The sequence below is a fragment of the Nematostella vectensis genome, chromosome 6 (genome assembly GCF_932526225.1).
Source record: "Nematostella vectensis chromosome 6, jaNemVect1.1, whole genome shotgun sequence".
Classification (NCBI taxonomy): Eukaryota; Metazoa; Cnidaria; class Anthozoa; order Actiniaria; family Edwardsiidae; genus Nematostella; species Nematostella vectensis.
In genome coordinates this window covers 12,660,992-12,679,699 of record NC_064039.1, presented here as the reverse complement: position 1 = coordinate 12,679,699, position 18,708 = coordinate 12,660,992, and the positions used below count along the sequence as shown (strand labels likewise).

The 18,708-nt window shown below is 38.1% G+C and overlaps 1 protein-coding gene across 3 annotated transcripts; it reads right to left on the bottom strand.

The window, feature by feature from the left end:
• Nucleotides 1-1,748: 1,748 nt before the first annotated feature.
• LOC116604140 (dopamine D2-like receptor) lies at nucleotides 1,749-18,688 on the bottom strand. 3 transcript variants are annotated; one of them, XM_032366127.2, is made up of 4 exons: nucleotides 18,625-18,688; nucleotides 8,029-8,319; nucleotides 4,525-4,629; nucleotides 1,749-3,701 (listed from the first exon to the last, which is right to left on the bottom strand). In XM_032366127.2, exons 2-4 carry the CDS (start codon nucleotides 8,298-8,300, stop codon nucleotides 2,948-2,950), a joined length of 1,131 nt encoding a protein of 376 aa, XP_032222018.2. In that variant the 5' UTR covers nucleotides 8,301-8,319; nucleotides 18,625-18,688; the 3' UTR covers nucleotides 1,749-2,947. The 3 variants fall into 3 exon arrangements, with proteins under 3 accessions (XP_032222018.2, XP_032222015.2, XP_032222014.2); XM_032366124.2 differs by lacking the exon at nucleotides 18,625-18,688 and adding an exon at nucleotides 13,734-13,859; XM_032366123.2 differs by lacking the exon at nucleotides 18,625-18,688 and adding an exon at nucleotides 8,419-8,683.
• Nucleotides 18,689-18,708: the final 20 nt, after the last annotated feature.

The following is an 18,708-nucleotide window of genomic DNA, read 5'->3' as shown; positions in this document are numbered from 1 at the left end:
GCGGAGATCATATCTCCTCAGATCTTGATACAATGTTCTTACCATGTTTCTCTTTTATATTTCAGAGGCGAGTAAACCATGTGACCCGTGCCTGGCGGCGCTTGAGGGAAAGAGTGCGCAGTCTTCGAGACCGCCTATTTCCCGGTGCTGCCTCCCCTGCACAGTAAGGGGCCTGGGGTGGCTAGCACAGCTTGAACGACCCCTGGACATCAACACTTCAGTCTAGTATGTAGGGGAGTAGCCAGTGACATCCAGTAAGACGGTTGTTCATACTTGCTGTGCTAGCCACCAGGATTGGCACACCTTTGCCAGACTGTAAGTACTGCTTATAAAAGTTATCAGCTTCATAAAGTTATCAGCTTTATGTGTTTTATGACAATTTAAAATCACGCCAATAGCTCTAACATTACTTACCTTTTTTTGTTGTTTGCAGGGGGTCTGTTGACTTTCCTTTAATTTAATAATAATGATCTAATATCTATTATTACTCTTATCAATCGTATTATCAACTGACTTAATTATTACTTATTATCTTGACCACTTCAGATGCATGCTAGTTTTTGTTAAAATCAGATAATTTTCATTACCAAATGATGCACCAAAGTGTAAAGTTTAACCCATTAGACATCTTATCTGTTTCTATTATCAGCTTAAGTTTTCACCTCAAAACAATGCATGTACTGACATTCCAGTAATTCAATTACTTTTTGCTGTTTTACACTCACACACTTACATTTTTATTCAGAACCATCCTGTTGTAACTCTGGAATCTTGAGGGCCACACCCAGAGCACCTGTGCACCCAGTCCACCTTAGGGCTGCACATAGGTGTTCCTGATGAATGGGGATTAAGGCGGGAAAGGGTTCCGTGACACCATGTTTTCATGGGCCTCCATGCCGATTCCGAGTTGGGTGTGGCCCCGCTAGTGTTGTTTTATCAACCCATTTCTCAGCCACATGAATGAAATGCTGAACATTGAATGGCTTGAGGTTAGTGTATTACATTCAAGTTGGTGTCTGTAAGTAGGAAATAAAGAATTTTTAATAACTAGTAATCATAGCTAGTGTCATAATGTACATAGAACTGTAAATAAAGATGATAAATACTGTATTTGCAGTCTAACTGTAGAATTGCATCATAACATAAAATATATATATTGGACAAAAAGACTGCAAACCCACATTGTATCAGTTGATTAGTGTGAGAAAAGATTTTTACCTGATCCACCTTTGCTTGTCTCACTCCCTCTTCCAGCCAGTTGGCTGATTACATATGTTTACTTGCAGTGTTCAGTGTAGTCATTGAAGTTTGGTGAAGCCCGAACAAGGAATTATCCCATTGAATCAACCTCAGCGTGCAAACATCCATAAGCACAGCGTTAATTCTGACCCAATAGACTTAATGATGTCCTAGAGCACTCTCCTGATGTAAAAGATGTATTCTTCAAGCAAATCAGAAGCAAAGCTGTTGTCAGCGATAAGCTGTCACAGCGCTATCCCTAGACTCGCTGTGCATTGTTGGAAACCTCAAGCCATACCGACTTTGGTCAGGGGTAGCTAATCTTGATCTTAGTTTTAACAGCTTCTAATAAATATTTTTTTTTAAATATAAACAGTTCACATCTGTACCTCTAAAAAGACAACAAAACCAAAGCAACAGGCTGCTCGATATTCTGTCGGAACTTGTCTTCAACAAAATTGTAAACCAGACTTTATCTTATCCAAAACAATAAATATATGCGCGGCAAATTAAGTACTCAATATTTATTACATTCATGCTTTCTTGCTTGTAAATATTACGTACAAAGGCTTATAATACATCAGCGTTGTTTTCATCTCTTTCTTGTAAGGTGACACTTTTATTTTAGCAGGCTTCCTAACTACGTCATTATGTTTATCAGTTTTGATGCCTTAAAATAATTCCAGTACTTCAACTGTTGATAAAATGAAGCATATCCTATTTGTGGCACTCATAATGTTTTGTTTTCGACCATCGGAAGCCCTGTGGGGCGAAGAGCACTAGGTCGGCTTTGAAAAATTTACAATTCTGCGAAAATGTGACGGTGCAAAAAAGTGACTATGTAAATACCCACGTCTATAGTGCGTGCATCTAAAATAAATAATTCTTTCGTACTTCAGTGGAAAATCTTTTAAGATCCAAGCGAGTTTACAAGTTTGTGGTTGCTACAGAACGACAAAATGAAATATATAAAATGTTTTTAGCAAATTCTTCAATGTGGGATACGTTTTGCGTTACGTCTTCACTTCATGTACGAGGGTTTTTTCGACGAGTTTGCTCATCGTTTTTGTAACGAGCCCTACCGTAACCATCTTGACAGTTTTAGAAAGCCATAATGTGTTTCAGATACGTACTTATCAGCGTGGAAAAGGAAAGCTTCATTTATCCTTATTGGTTAACTTTCCGAAAACTATTTCAAGATGTAGTGGATGATCAAGATGTCGTGCGCGTACTCCAGCCTTTCAAAAGTAATCATTTTCTTTACTGTCTAGCTCTGGCTTAGAGGAGGCTATTTAAGAATGGCGTACTAAAGAATCCTGTATGCTGATTTAAATCCTCAAAGGTTGAATGACCATTTTTAAAATAACGTCACATTTTAAAATTTTCTCCAATACTGTAGCCTGCGAAAGCAGACGCCTCTTGCCGCTCGCGAAATAACTCGTGGCAAGAGACGAATTATTTCGTTTTAGAGGCGTCTGATTTTGCAGGCTTCCAATACGGGGGCACGCAGCGCTCTACTTTTCGTAAATTTCTCTCCAGAGGAGAAGTTCTTTTAGTAGCCCGTAACCCGCAGCTCATTTATCGACGTGGCACGACGAATGAAAGAAAACTAGCATGCGCAAATCTGGTTAAAACTAGAGCATCACCAGCGACCAATGGCAGCTGCTTATCAAAGTCTTTGTCACTATAGTAACCTTTGTTTCTCCTCTCACCTTGAAGGAACTGTAGCTGTTTTATTATTGGTCGAATGAACGCCGGCGCCAAACGAGTTCTGAAAGCCTAGCGTTAGTAGTGACCGATGACTACTGCTCATTGACGTCATTGGTACTGTGGTAATCTGTGACTCCTCAGTGACAGTAGCACACCGCGGTCTCGGTGCCATCTCAAACTCCGGCACATCACAGCAAAAGCAGAACTTGACAGTCCGTCGCTTCTCGCGCGCATTTACAGTGTACACGCGCCTACGATAGGAGCACCTACATATCATCTCATGAAACGTGTGACGAAACTCTTTGTTTCTGACAGTGTATATTATGGGATTTATACAGGAACACGCGTATTGAAGCCACTTGATCACTTCGAACGCTACTCCATACGAGCAATCATTTTTGCATATCATTACCACAACGTTCAGAACGAAGAAAGGTCCCCAGCACAAAATAAACGCACCGATAACGATAGCGAGCGTGCGTGCAAGGTGTATCTCAATCAAAACCGAGCCGGTCCATTTGGAGCGCATCCTGACGACCTTGTAGATGGTCCCGTACGAAAATAAGATAATAATCAGAGGAATAAAGAAAGAGACGATGACAAGGAAGAGCGGGTAGTTCCAGTGAGGGAAGGTCATGCGCAAAGCTCCGACGAGAATACTAAAGGACCAAACGAAAAGAATGAACCAGGCGGCCAATTTGGGGTGCTTGGAACGTACACGGTACACAGTAGGGTAGGCCACGGCCAGTAACCTGGAATTGAAAAACAATTAAAAATGGTTAGAGGAAATGCTTTTTAGTTGTGTACCCTGGATGCTCCCACAAGAACTTGGGACACTAGTACCGCCAGGGTGAAGATAAGTCTCTTTAATCGTTTACTTCACAAGTTTCACTAATTTCTCTCGCGTCCTCACACGTGTAACCCTCTTCTAATAGCATCTTTACTTTTTTCCCTGCATTATTACGACTGCATTTCCCCTTCCATCTCCCTTTAATTACTTTTATCGCATTTTTTAAATGCTGCTTTTTCTTATTCTAGTTGCCACCCTCCTTTTCTTATTTCTCTTCCTTATTCCCTCTCTCTCCTTACTCTTCCCTCCTCCATCCTTTCTCTCCCCTCCTCCCTCGTTCATCTTTCCTTCTACTTCCTTTCTCTTCCCTCCTTACTCGTTCATCCTCCCTTCTCCTTCCTTTTTTTCTCTCCCTCGTTCATCTTCCCTTCCATTTCCTTTTTCTTCCCTTCTTTATCTTCCCTTCTTCTTTCTCGTTTTCCTTCCTTTCTTTTCCCTTCCTCGTTGATCTTCCCTTTTCTTTCCTTTCTCTTCCTTCCTCCCTCGTTAATCTTACCTTCTCCTTCCTTTCTCTTCCCTCATCCCTCGTTCATCTTTCCTCCTCCTTCCTTTTTCTTTCCTCCTCCCTCGCTCATCTTCTTCTTTTCTCATCCCTCGTTTATCTTACCTTCTCCATTCCTTTTCTTCACTGCCCCTCTTTTCTCTTCCCTCCATCTTTCTTTCTCTTACCTCATCATCTTATAATAACCCCGACCCCCCCCCCAAGGAACATACTTGCTACATACCTGTCGATACTGATGGCTACCATGTTCCATATGGACGCCGTGCCGCAAAGAATGTCAAATATCATAAATATCTCGTACAGGGGATTCCCTCGGAATTGGCAATAGCTGCAATTAAATGAATAAAAACTTTAGTGATATCATGCAGTAATTACAATATAATATTCGATGCAGCGCCAAAATCAACATACCCATATGTTCTAGTGGCCAGTTTACAAAAAAAAATCATTGAATAAGCACAAATGAGTTTACTGTGTGCGTACTTTTAACAATAGAACTGCGAAGTGCACCATTTTTCTTGAAGAAGTAAAGAAATTCGAAAGTAAAGTCTAAATGTAGAAAAAAAATCATTTTAACAACAAGCTAGTAAATCGCGAATTCTGATTGGTCGAAAAGAGGTGTTTGGTGGCCCATCATTATCATAGCATTTCTCAAACATGGAAAAAAAATCGGAGAACAAAATTTTAGATGAAAAAAAATCGGAGAAAAATAGTCAAGAAGTAAAAATATAAGGAAAAAATAAAACTACTTGGGAATGCGAAAAAAATTAGACAAATTAGAAAAAACTTACTTGAAAATTCTAGTAAGAAAAAATTACGGGAAAAAATATCGTAAGAAAAAATGTATAAAAAAAACTAGTATGAAAAATAAAGAAATCTATAAGAAAAAAATGAATAGGAAAAAAAGTTGAAAAAAAATAAATAGGAAAACATATTAAAAAAATATTATATTTGAGAACAACAAGTTAAAACCAATTCTTTAAGAAGAAAAAAAAAAGTTGGAAAAAATTTATAAGAAAAAAATAGCCAGCGCTGCATTCTGGTAGTTGAAGTAGGTTTCTATGGTTATGCGCAAACTTACAGCTGGAATGGCCTATTGCGTACGAAGTGCTGTTTACTGACAAAGCTATGGAAAATGCTGCCAGAGTGCTTCTTTCGCGGAGTTTTGGAGTCAAATTCTCCTTCGTCCGCATTTTGGATCACCTGTGGCCCGGCCAGTTTGTGGCATTTTGATGCGCGCGCAACATCGTGAAAACGGTCTATTCAGCTAGAATTTTATTTTAATGATGAATAAAATAAATAGATCTCATTTTTGTGTGTCAGGCCTTTGATAATCAATGCGAGGATGTCAGAGCGACTCATGAACAACAACTTGTCTCCTCTGCGTATTGTTTTGCCTCAAAAGCTGGACGTCATCTGTGAATAAGGGCGAACACACGCAAAATATGAGATCTATCGTTAATTCCACATGTTGATTATCTGATTTATATTCTGAAGCACTCTTAGATATTACCCATGGACAACAGCTTGTCTCGCTGTGTGTTGTTTTGCCTGAAAGGCTGTGACGTCATCGTGAATTAGGGCAAACGCACGCAAAATAGGAGATCTATTTTTAATTCCATGTTTATTATTTGTTTCATATTCTGGAGCACTCTTAGATATAACTCCGTCTTTTCAGGGACGCATTATAATAGTTCTAGAATAGAACTCTAGAACAACATGTCATTTTTTTTTAATCAAAAAGGAAATATAATTCATTATAAATCAAAATTTTTCAAACCAAAATCAGGTCGTAATTACATCAATTACTACTCGTCGTGCATTATTTGATAAGACCCGAGCATGCGCGGTTCGCTCTTATACGTTATTCTTGTGGTGTATACTCTTGTAAGTAGCCGAAACCATATCTTATCTTTCGGAACGGGGAAATCGTATAACAATCTAGCTTACACAGAATACGCGTCGAGGCCCCGGGATGTTGATAGACCTGTAAGGCTGGCTCTATCTAGCACATACTTTATAGCAGTTTAAGTGCTGTCGTTGCATTCAAAGATGTAAACAAAATTTCGCAAAATCATGAATAGGCCCTACCGTCTTTCTGCTAATCCGATTATATTGACGCAAATTTAAAGACACATTTCACATTTGATGTTTACATCCCGGTCACAGTATGTACGATAAAGTCGCAATTAACGCTACATTTTAAAACTAGAAAAAGGGAAAGTCGTACATTTTTTATAATTTTTTTTTGTCTTTTTCGATAATGTATTTTTCGTTCATCGTTTTGCCAGTGCTATCTCAGCTGTTTTGTCACTGAATGATGTCTTTTTATCATTTCTGTTAATCTCGGGGTTTTCTTGATGATTTTGTCTTGTTTCAATCAACCCCGTCTGAATTACAACCTGGAAGCCATTTCAGTGTCGTAGCTTTGAAAAGCCATTCGACAGCGTCGACGGTCGTTCGCTAGCCATTAATTTATTGACATCGGGGGATGCGAAAACCAATGCTCTCAACAAAACCTCTAAAAATCTTAGTGATAATTCCTTAACGTAATTTGGACGGAAAAGGTCTTGCGTGTTAATGAGATAGCAGCTAAACCCCCTTTTTTATCGAAACAACGAACTTAGTCGTTCGTTGTTATTGAACTACTCATTGCTATTTTGGGGATATCCCTCTCAACCATCTCAAAAAAAGTGACCGCAAGGGAATATGATTTACCGCATTTTTATGTAAAATAATTAAAAAGGGAAAATTTAATAAACAAGACTCGGTGTTTTGATTTCATACCAGATAGGACGGGATACGAAAAAAAATATACAAATTGACATTCGTGTGATATTTTTTTCGTCATTTCATCGTGTTTAGAAATAGCCATATATATATATTTTTTTTTCTAGTTTATCGATTTATTCTACAATATTAATGCGGTTTGTATCATATATTCAGTTATAAACTAGTGAAAAGTCAGTTGTAGATTTGTATTCTCACGGCATATTGGCGACAAATGACAGCAAATACCTTCGGAAAGCAAACAAATCGTTTATAAAGATGTATTTTAGGAGAAAAATGGAATCCCATCTTATGCATAAGGCTATAGGTTCTATTCTTGTATGGTAAGATATAGCAGGTACACCCATTGAAAAAAATACATCCAGTGAAATCTTGTTTATTACAAGAATTCTCTAGAATAAATTGTAATTTGAGTTGTAATTTTGAGGCAAATATGACGAAAGATCACCCCACTCTTAATTGAACTCCGTCCCTAGCATAGAAACACGTTTGCTACTTTGAATTACACGGAAAACTCAAATTCAAGTCTTTCTTGCGTGTTGCCTAAAAAGCAACTACCACCAAAACAACAAATGGAGTTCGTGTTTGACGACAATGTGCGACAGAGGTCAGAACAGTCAAGCATGTTTTGCATGGCTCGGTTTGTTGTGTTTCCTCTACATGTTAACTACCGAGTGTGGCAACTCTTGTATCCAAAATATAATTACCGCTTCTAAAAAGAAAATCCATTCTTGTAAAGTGCTATAAAGTGAAAATCTATTAAAGGTTATTAGCAAGTTTGCACTTCATTGTAATCCGTAGACAGTTAAGGGTGTCGCTTTTACCTTGTAGGGTGTTTAGAAACACTCGAAACATCAAATGTGAGTTTTATCAATTTTTTAGACGTTTCCCACGTTAAATAAATTACCGGTAAATGTGCGCGCGTATTTTAACTTACTTGATTGCACGCCAGAACATCCAGAGAGGGATATTAACAAATCCGACCAAAATGTCGCTCAGAGCCAGCGAAACCACATAGAAATTAGTCAAAATCCTCAAGTTTCTGTTGATGATAAACGCCATGCACACCAAACCATTTCCGAAGATGGTAAAAATGCTGATCACAGAGAGACAAAACAAGGAAAAAACCATCTTTGCATCCACCGTGATAACTGGGCACTCAGGAAGATCTGTTGTGTTTGAGCAATTGTTTACAGCAGGGTTTGACATCGTGGAAATAAGCCGATACCTGATGAGGGAGCAAACGAATCGAGTTAGTACTTCAACCGATAGTAAACAAATCTCAATGCATCAAGGGACGAAAGACGTATATGGGGATACCACTAACTTCCGTAGGTCTTTGTTCACACGCGCGCGCCTATTCGTGTTTTAAATGATCGTTGGTCCTTGGGTTTGCTGTGTTATTGCCTTAGATATCGTTTGAAGGGGGCTTTGTTGATCGGGGGCTTTCTGGATTGGATCAGTTCAAGGCGGCGTTCGAGAGGTTTGTTTTTACCGATCGAACGCACGAGCTTCACATGTTAATAATATATCAAATCGTAATAGAGATTCAGAATTTGTGATAACACAGCCACAGGCGGATGTGCAAGATACTGAAAATAAAATTTATTAGCGGGCCAATTTTATATGATTTTCAATTATTAAAATAAGCCCTCGTTTTGTCACTTTCTCCTCTAAATATTGCTATATTATCATTGTTTTTTTTAAGAAAGCGAATCAATTATATGATTTTCTTGAAACCCAAGAAGGGGTGGGGGGTGGGGGGGTATTAAATTTGTAATGCCCAGGTCGCAGAAGGAATTTCGATTTGCTGACGTTTGCTGACGGACGTTAAAGAAATAGTTCTGCATCCGACGATCTCGATCTACCGACCTGTTTGAATGCAGGAACGAGCCTTTGCTCCATGATAATAATGTGATAAACGGAGGGAGGAAATGCTTAAAAAAAAAACTCATCGTGCTTCAACACGATAAAGGGGCACTAAAATGAACTTCTTATAAACAAAATCCCGGATACAGCAGTTTTCTTGGGCATAGCAATAGCCGCGCGCAAGTCTAAGGAATGTGATTAAGACCCTATTCATAGGTCGCGCTTCTGCCGCGCCGAATCTAAATGTTTGGATTGCGCACATATGAATAGTTCGACGTCTGAATCAATTAAGTTCGGCACGGCAGAATTGAGTTCGGCACGGCACTAAGCGCGGCTGCACCGGTCGTGCTGCACGGCAAAAGCATGACACCGATTCAAACGTCGAGCTTCTGATGTGCCGAATCAAATGCCATCTTTGTTTTATTTTGTGCAACACAAACTCCGCATCAAATCAACTTTTACTACTCGCAGCCTATTGAGCGCGATTTTTTAGTGCGACGTCTGAATCAACGTTGAACCCAATCTATTTGAGTCGATACAATTAGAGAAAATTAGATATTCGGTACGGAGGAACAGCGCGACGTATGAACCGGGCCTTAGAATAAAAAGCTGAGATCACCGCCAACGATACTTAAACACGAAACCGCGCTATAAAAGGGTAAGGGCCGCCCACAATCGACACCTTTTGAATTCAAATCCGAAGTAAAGATGGCCGGTGGTAACGGAACTCGAAGCGGGAAAATAAATTCCTTCGATTTGCTTATATATCGTACAATTCAGAGGCGAAAATAAAACATATTTAGAAACTTAAAGTAGACTTTTACATCAAATATGAAATCTAGAAACACAAGAGGAGCTGGTTCTCGAAAAAATTTGACCAAGATTTGAGTTGAATTCGAATTACGCGCAGATTTCTCCGGGCCATTCATAAATCGTCCTTGTCTCCGCCATGTTTACGAGCCCACAATATCTTTACAGCCGCTACACAGTGGAACATGCGTGCAATAGTCCCTCGGGATTCCGGTTGAGCTATTGAAAAATTTCGGGACGTTATCACTGATTTTCTGAAACAACTTACCTATACGGAATGCGCTACACGAGAGGCGAGTTGTCGAGTTACGATGCCTCTACTGACAATCTTTAGCCGAATAGCAATTATAGCAAGAATAGCAATGGAAACGAGAAATTAAGTCCTACAGTATAGCAATTTTGCTGAAGATTTTAAAATTATTTCGCTTTTAAATTGTCTGTTTACAACTTAGAATCTGCAACGTGACTTGCGCAACGGTAGTATATTTATCAATCGCGGCTTGTACCGTGCGATTCGCTTATCCTTTTATTAAGTGGTTAGAACAACTTTTTTACAAAAGCTTTGTTATATTACAGGTTTACTTTCGAAGGAGGAATTCTGCAGGGGTAGCTTATAGGCTAAAATGTAGATATTTTAGCTGCCAAATGTGAGATTGCGAGACTGAGATCGCGTAACAGCGCGTGTAATTGTAATTGAATATATACCGGTGTTTATTGTCATTCTGCGGTATGTGAAACCCTTTTGAACATTTTGAAATAATTCAAGCAGGATAAAGTAAAAAAAATTCCTCTTTATTCGCATTGTTATTCAGAGCTGTTGTCCAAACTGAGCTGTTGTCAGTTCGGAGGATGAATGACAACTGAAGGTGACAAACGCCTGGCACAGGCCCTTTTATAGCGCGGTTTCGTTTAGCGAGTTTAGCGCGGTTTAGCGATCCCCATATCATACCCCCCTTGTACTGTACCCTGTAGTCGCTCTCAAAATAAATGATTTGATTGCAATACAAATGCTTCATCGCGCGCAGAGATTTTCAAATGTTCAAAAATAGAATACGATTTTAAAAAATACATACGAAAAAGGAAAAACAGGGGAGTGCAAGACCTTGGTACAAGATCATCAATATCATCGACAGCGTTTTTTATACACTCTCCTCCTACGTGAATGGCGTGTGATATACCCTTATCACGTGATTGAATAGCTTGTTCTATACCCTTATCACGTGATTGAATGGCTTGTGCTATACCCTTATCACGTGATTGAATGGCGTGTGCTATATTCTCATCACGTGATTGAATGGCTCACCGTTATCACGTGGTTGAATGAGGTGTGCTATACCCTTATCACGTGATTGAATGGCGTGTGCTATACCCTTACCACGTGATTGAATGACTTGTGCTATACCCTTATCACGTGATTGGATGTCGGGCTTACCGTTGTCACGTGCTCGAGCCCCTACTTGGGCCCTTGATCATTCAAATCATACACAAAATCGGCTCGTGTAAACCAGGCCTTATATCGCCCTCCTCGCGTGGTTTGTTTGCGTGTGCTACCCCTGGTGGTTGCGGTTTCGCGGTCTATGGGAGCGCGCTATGCTAGCGATGCTTATAGATATCCCCCTGCTTTGTAGTCTGGCCTAATGCTCTTTCCTTGTATGTGACCCAAGAGTAATCTTAACCGATAGTAGCAACCAAAGGTCTCGGGGCCCTAGAAACTATCCAGTTACCGTTACTATATGTGAAATGCTACGAAAATAACATGCACATTAAACAAGATCAAATTAGTGAGAAAATTAGCGCTACCTATGCATTCGTACGCTTAGCATTCGAGGCCTTTATGACTGGGGGCTATTGCGCATGACTGCAAGGCTTGACGCGCATGCGCTGTGTAAGATGGCTACAGGGATCGTTCTTATTTTATGGCTTGGGTCTTTTTCTTGCAGTTCTATAAAATTTCTATTACAAATAGAAATGCGATATTGTGTGGAATATTTTAACAGCATTTTACCCTGCTAATAGAGGCTTGCCCAGGTGTTAATCAGATATGCTTGTATTCGCGGTTTTGGCTACTTGCGTAGTTTTGGTGATTTATTCAGACGAAAAACGCGAGTACCCGGAAACGCGAATCGGCGAGTGTTAAAAACAAAAAGAAAGAAAAGCTCTGCTAGCTAGTATTTGTTTTCACATACTCTTTTTTATAAGAACGTCTAATTTTCAGTTGGGGCTGGGCCGTTCTTATTTTCGGGACATTTTAAGGCTGAATATGTTCTTAAAACGATGTTTTAGTGTATGTATAAGAATAAAATACCCAAACATCAGGACTAGAGAAAAGACATTTTTTCTGCTATCTTAGCCCCGGCATGTTCTTAGCATGTTCAAATTTGGTGAAATCTCAGGCTGTACGTTCTTATAAAAAAGGTTCTTATAAAAAAAGAGTGTATTTTGACATGAGAAAAGTGCGAGAAGACATCCATTTCCATCGGTTCCGGGGCGGCAATTGCGATAATATCGACTGAATTAGGCAAATTAAGCATTACCTAGGCCATTATTGTTGAATACAATAACAACGGCTACGAAATTTGTTCCGCGAGTTAGCTGTTACACGTAGGCTAATGAGCAAAGAAAGCAAACTTTAGTAGTGTACCAGTTTCTGACCAGTTGTGATTGTTTTAGGTTGAACGTGCCAGAGGTGTAATGACTGATCCTCAAAAAATTACCAAGCATACTGGAAGAAAAGGTCTGTCCAGTAAAATCTCTAAATTTTCCTTGGAGCTTACGAAAGTCACTTTCTCAAAAAGAAAACCACAGGCTTACCATCCTCCCGTTGTTATCACCAGATATATTTCCCGTAAATGATCTATTACAAAATAAATGTCGAAGGAAATCTCATAAAGGTGTCTTTGATGTCAATAAATCGTAAACAATCGAAATTTATTGACATCAAAGACAACTTTATGAGATTTCACTCGACCTTTATTTTGTAATTATTTACGGGAAATAATTCTGATGATAACAAAGAGAGGATGGTAAGCCTGTGAGTAAACAAGCTTTTTTTTGTCCTTGATCCCGGTGTCCCGGTGTTCTATACAAGAAAAATGACAAAAATGCTCGCATTTTTATATTGTTTTTTGTTCTTGGAACCGAAAAAACATCGATATCGGATTTTTTGTAAGACTCTGATCTCGGTGTACAGTATCTCTAAAAATAACGTGTTGACACCATCAAATGCCCTATTTTAAAAGGCATATTTAGAACATCCTTCTTCCACTTTCTCCCCACTAGCTTTCTGACGTCTGACCTTCACTGCGCTCGTGGCGAGTTGTTTACTAAAGGCAATTTGGAGAGTTTTATAAAACCATGGGTGAAATTTTTCAGACCTACCAGAGTGGGCATCTAACGGGGATATAACCAGGGGAAATCGAGATATTCTAATATAATAATCTCTATTCTTTGTATAGTCTAACGTCTGCGAAATTGAACGAAAAATGATTCCTTTCAGCACCGGTTGTTTTGTGGTTGTTTTCAAACAATTAAATCTAAAATGAATGCGACTGGGCGATTTCTGACCCGATAAACGTAATACAAATGCTGACTATCGCTCTCTCTTTCGACTACTAGAGAGCAGTATTTTCATACTTACCATAAAAGTATGAAAATTAATGTTGGGATTAATAAAAATCTTCAGTCAAATATGTAAAAATAAAGAGTATTTTTTCACGCGCATGTCTTATAATTTATGTATGAAAATTTATTATTGTTTTATCAACCGTCTTGTACTTTTCCCGTGAAGCGCAGTTTTGTTATCGGTTTGTGAGTAGACGGCAGTCCAATATCCCGGTTTAAACCTAAAGCTATGTATCCTTTGACCCGACGAATCATAACACGTTCATAAAAAAAAGTTTATCATCGGCTAATAATAATATTAATGATAATAAAAAGAATGAGACAGTTTTCTTTATAACCTACCTTTCGCTCCGGTAGTCTCCGGTGTACTCATCAATACATGTACTAACGGATTACATAGAGACATCAGTCCTTTCCGACATGAATTTCTGACTTACCGGATGTTTGCGTGGCGCTTTATAGTTACACTTTCCATTACAGACCACTTAGTCGCCATGGTGTTGCCCTACCAATGTGTCACGCTATTTATGTGTCACGCTACCATGCGCTTCCATTTGTTTCTCAATGGGGGTTATCTTTAATCTTTAATCTTTAATAGTTATACTCCTAAAAAACAGTTAAGACTATACTAGGAGTTGAAAAAGAAAATACAATATGTAAATACAAAAGAAAAATATAATAATAATAATTATCGGCCATCGGAAAAATAATTTAGGTTAAATTGAAAATGAATCATAAATATATATTACTTGAAAAAATTATTGAAATTAGATATTTGATAAAATTAAATAATTAATTATATATACATGAAATTAAAATTATCATCAATAGAGTGAATGCCATAAATGCATGAAACAGCCAACCAACAAGAATCAACCCAAGCGCGAAACAAAGAATCTTTGTCTCACCCTTGAGCCAACTCCCGCTAGTTTGGCAGCCGCTCCATGCATCCATGGCATGCACCCTAAAGATCAGAAACTAGTAAAAAAATATGTTAAATGTTAATGTAAATGTTAAATAAAAATAAATATATCTTTTCATGCATATATATATCAATAGGTATTATTAATTGGTTTGGACTTTTAATAATAAACTGTCCTTGAACTTAGCTAACGAATCTGGGATTGTAGATAAATTTATACTGTTCCAAGTTCTTATAGTTCTTGGGTAAAATGAATATTTATAAGTGTCATTCAATGTTACAAGTTGATGGAAGGGCGCGCAGTTGGGTTGTCTTGAGACTCTTGTGATAGGTGTTACTTCGGGTGGAAAAGATATACCAACAAGGCCATTGTAGATTTTATAGAACATATGTGCTTGATTTAATTGCCTACGTTGTTCCAAGGATTCCCATCCTAGTGAGTTGATCATAGGAGAAACACTACTATAGCGTGAGTAATCATTGAAAACAAATCTTGCTGCACGTCGTTGAATCATCTCAATCTTGTTTATATTACATTGTGTATATGGATTCCATGCACTGGTGGCATATTCTAATTTAGGACGAACAAGTGTTCTATAGGCAGAGTCCTTTACTTCAGGAGAACAACCAGATAGAATGCGTTTCAAAAGGCCAAGGGTAGAATTTGCCTTTTTGCAGATGTTATCACAGTGTTCGTTCCATGATAGATTATCAGCGATGGTTACTCCTAAGTAGGGGGTAGAAGATGCTTGGGTTATACATTTTCCATCCATGGAGTAAGTAAACTTAACAGGTATTTTCTTTCGAGTAATTCCTAAATGATAACATTTAGAAACATTGAATTTAAGTTGCCAAGTTTTTGACCACACAGATAAACGATCGAGGTCTTGTTGTAAAGCTTGACAGTCCTGTAATGAAGCTACCTCTCTATATAATACACAGTCGTCTGCGAATAGACGAAGGTTAGATTGTATAGATGTTGAAATGTCATTAATAAACAATAGGAATAACACTGGGCCCAAAACAGAGCCCTGAGGCACGCCAGACACTACAGACTTGGATGAAGAAACAGTACCATTGACTGAAACACTTTGTTTGCGGTTTGATACAAATGCTTTGATCCAATTGAGCATATTACCTCTGATTCCATAAAAATCAAGTTTAATGAGCAGTCGTTGGTGCGGGACGGAATCAAAGGCCTTTGAGAAGTCTAATAATAAAACATCAGTTTGGCCACGAAAATTAATAGTTTTTGCCCAGTCATGAATTGCAGAGATTAGTTGAGTTTCACAGGAAAATTTTTCCCTAAATCCATGTTGTTGGTTGATAAGGATATTATGAGATGACAAGTGTTTGGCCATATGGCTGAGAATGATGTGTTCCATTATTTTACAACAAATAGAAGTTAATGAAATGGGTCGATAATTGGCTGGCTCAGATTTCAAACCCTTCTTGTGAATCGCTGTGATTAAAGCATTTGACCAATCAGATGGAATCTTGTTGCAGTCGAAAGATTGTTGAAAAATGAATGCTAGCCAATACATACATACATACATACATACATAAACTTTATTTAAGTGTCAAAAGTGTTTAGCTAAAAAAGCTAATTGTGGACACTATAAAAAATAAATAGTCAGATAATTAATAAATAATATGATTTAGAATCTAATCTAGCTATATTTAAAATATTAAAAATATTATGGAAAACTATACGTATTATACATATTAATATAATATATTATATACACAAACACTATATAGACGAGCTATCACAGGCGTAGATACAAGTAAAACAGACATGTGTATACAAATAGACACAAGAACAAACAAACAAACAAACAAGCAACATATAAATAAATAACAAAACAAATTAATATAAAAATATGATACAAGGGTGGTGCACACTCCTCATGTGCCCGACCGCCAGACAGCACACGGGACCACCCCACGTGCCCAGATATGTGATATTGGTTGGGAAACTTCTTTCAGAACATTTGCAGGAATTTCGTCGGGCCCGCATGCCTTCTTGGGATTTAATTCAGATAATTGCTTACAGACTCCCTCAGCAGAAATGTGAAGATCTGGAATTGATGAATATGGTGAATTTCCAAGAGCAGGTGTTGGTAGATGTTCTTGTGTAAATACTGAATGGAAAAAAGTATTAAGAGTTTCAGCTTTATGTGCGTCTGTCACAGAAACAGAGGAATCATTGTTCTTTAAAGGCGGGATGCCAATAGACTCTGATTTGCTACTCCTTACATAAGACCAAAACTTTTTGGGATTATCTTTTAAGCTATTGCCTATGATGTTATTAAGGTAATCATTATGGGAGTCTTTGATGAGCTTTGAAACCAGATTACGCTGACGCTTGAAAGCCTCCCAGTGTTGTTGATTTTTGGACTTAATGGCTTTTTTATGCATACGATCTTTCTTGCGCATTTCTCTTTTGATGTTGGTATTAATCCATGGTAATTTATATTTTGGGCGTGAAGATTTTTGTGGAATAAACTGAGATATCCCAGTAGACAATGAGGTTTTAAACAGGACCCAGTTTTCTTCAACTGTTCTCTTTTCTGGATTTGTCGAGAAGAATGTAGTTGATGAGTCTGACATAAATTTACACAGATCAGGAAAGTTGGCTTTCTTGTATTGATAAACCTTGTGAGGAGGTTTTTAGTGATCTAGAAGGCTTTAAGTTAACCTCAAAGATGACAGCAAGATGATCACTTAAGCCAGAAGCAGTAGAGGTATTAACAATAACATTCGGGTAGGTAGTTAATAACAGGTCCAAAGTCTTACCAGATGATGGTCTTGTGGTAGTTTTGACATGTTGCGAGAGAGAAAAATCATCAATGGTTTGGAGGAACTTTTGATGTAAGGAAGCTGTAGCTGGATTTGTTGGAGTTGGGACACTTGAGTTCCATTCAATGTCTCCAAGATTAAAATCTCCTCCAATTATGATGTTTGGGAAATTTTTAACTTTGTTGAAGACTCGTCTTATAGATTCATTCAGATTATCGATAGAATCAGAAGGTTGGTTTGGTGGCCTATAATAAGATGACATATATATTGATTTACGGTTTGCTAGCTTGAGGGAGGTCCAAATGATTTCACAGTTATCAACTTCAAAATCTGGCTCTTCGGTACAAACTAGATCTGATTTTATGGCTTGAAAGACACCGCCTCCAAATTTATTTCTGTCCCTTCGAAAAACTGAATAGTTCTGAGAGAAGATGGAGTAAGTTGAAATATCAGGGCACAGCTTCGATTCAGTTCCAAGGATAAAGTCAGGATCATGTAAGTTTATGAGAGCTTGGAATTTAGTAATATGATCAGTTCCCTTAAGACCGTTACAATTAAGAATCATGCCAGTTAGTTTTTCCTTTGACTGCTTTCTTGTATTACTTGAATTTCTTGAGCTGGAGTCGAGCGGGCTAGTTTCAGGTGATCTAATAGTAGAGCTACTAATATTCTGTGTATCTTGATGCAATGAGTCTAATGAAGAAAATGAATTTTGTAGCTCGATGGAGGATGATTCAAATAGTGAGCTTGAGAAACTTGGAAAGCCACAAGACACACATAACCACGTACAAGACGAAGCTGCGAGGGTATAGTATAAATCATCATTGATGGAACAGCATCTTGTGTGATACCATAAGTTACAATTGTCACACTGAATACCCTTTTGGTTGCTTTTAACTGGTTTGTTGCAAGAGCCACATGGTTCCTGATTTATGGTTTACGGTTCGTTAAAACGATTAAAAAAAATGGGCGTTTTACGGTTACGGTAAATTTTTTGACATCTCTATTACGGTTAACACTCCATTGAAGAGTTAACACCCCATTGAAGCCCTCGTGTTACGATCAAGACATGTCCAATAACAATTATTTTGTTGATGATTATTTTTTTTGTGCCGTTTTACGGTTAACTGTTTTCAAATTAACCCTTTGAGACCCTCGTGTTACGATAAATACATAATAAATAACAATCATATTGTTGTAATTTGTTCCCATTTTGTGACGCATGCGAAATCGTTAGTCGTGTTTCAGTTAACCGCCCACACCCATCCCATTCCAACACCAAAAAATTGTCAGATTCGCAGTGATTGTGTCTAAATAAAAACATAACAAAAAAACAGATAAACAGATTACCTCCAGAGAGATTGACACAGAATGAAAACCCAGGTCCCTGAGACTGGAATTAAAATTTGGGTGAAAGCTGGGGTCTTAATTCATTGTCAACTAGGTAGCAAACATATCGAGCTATAACAGGTGAACTGTTCTCTTGTACGCAAATAAAAATCTCGATACCTTTAAACGCAATAGATCTTTTCTCTGCAAATGCGTTCATGCTTGTTGTTCTAGACTGTTAGTGGGCCAGAACGAGCTGGCAGT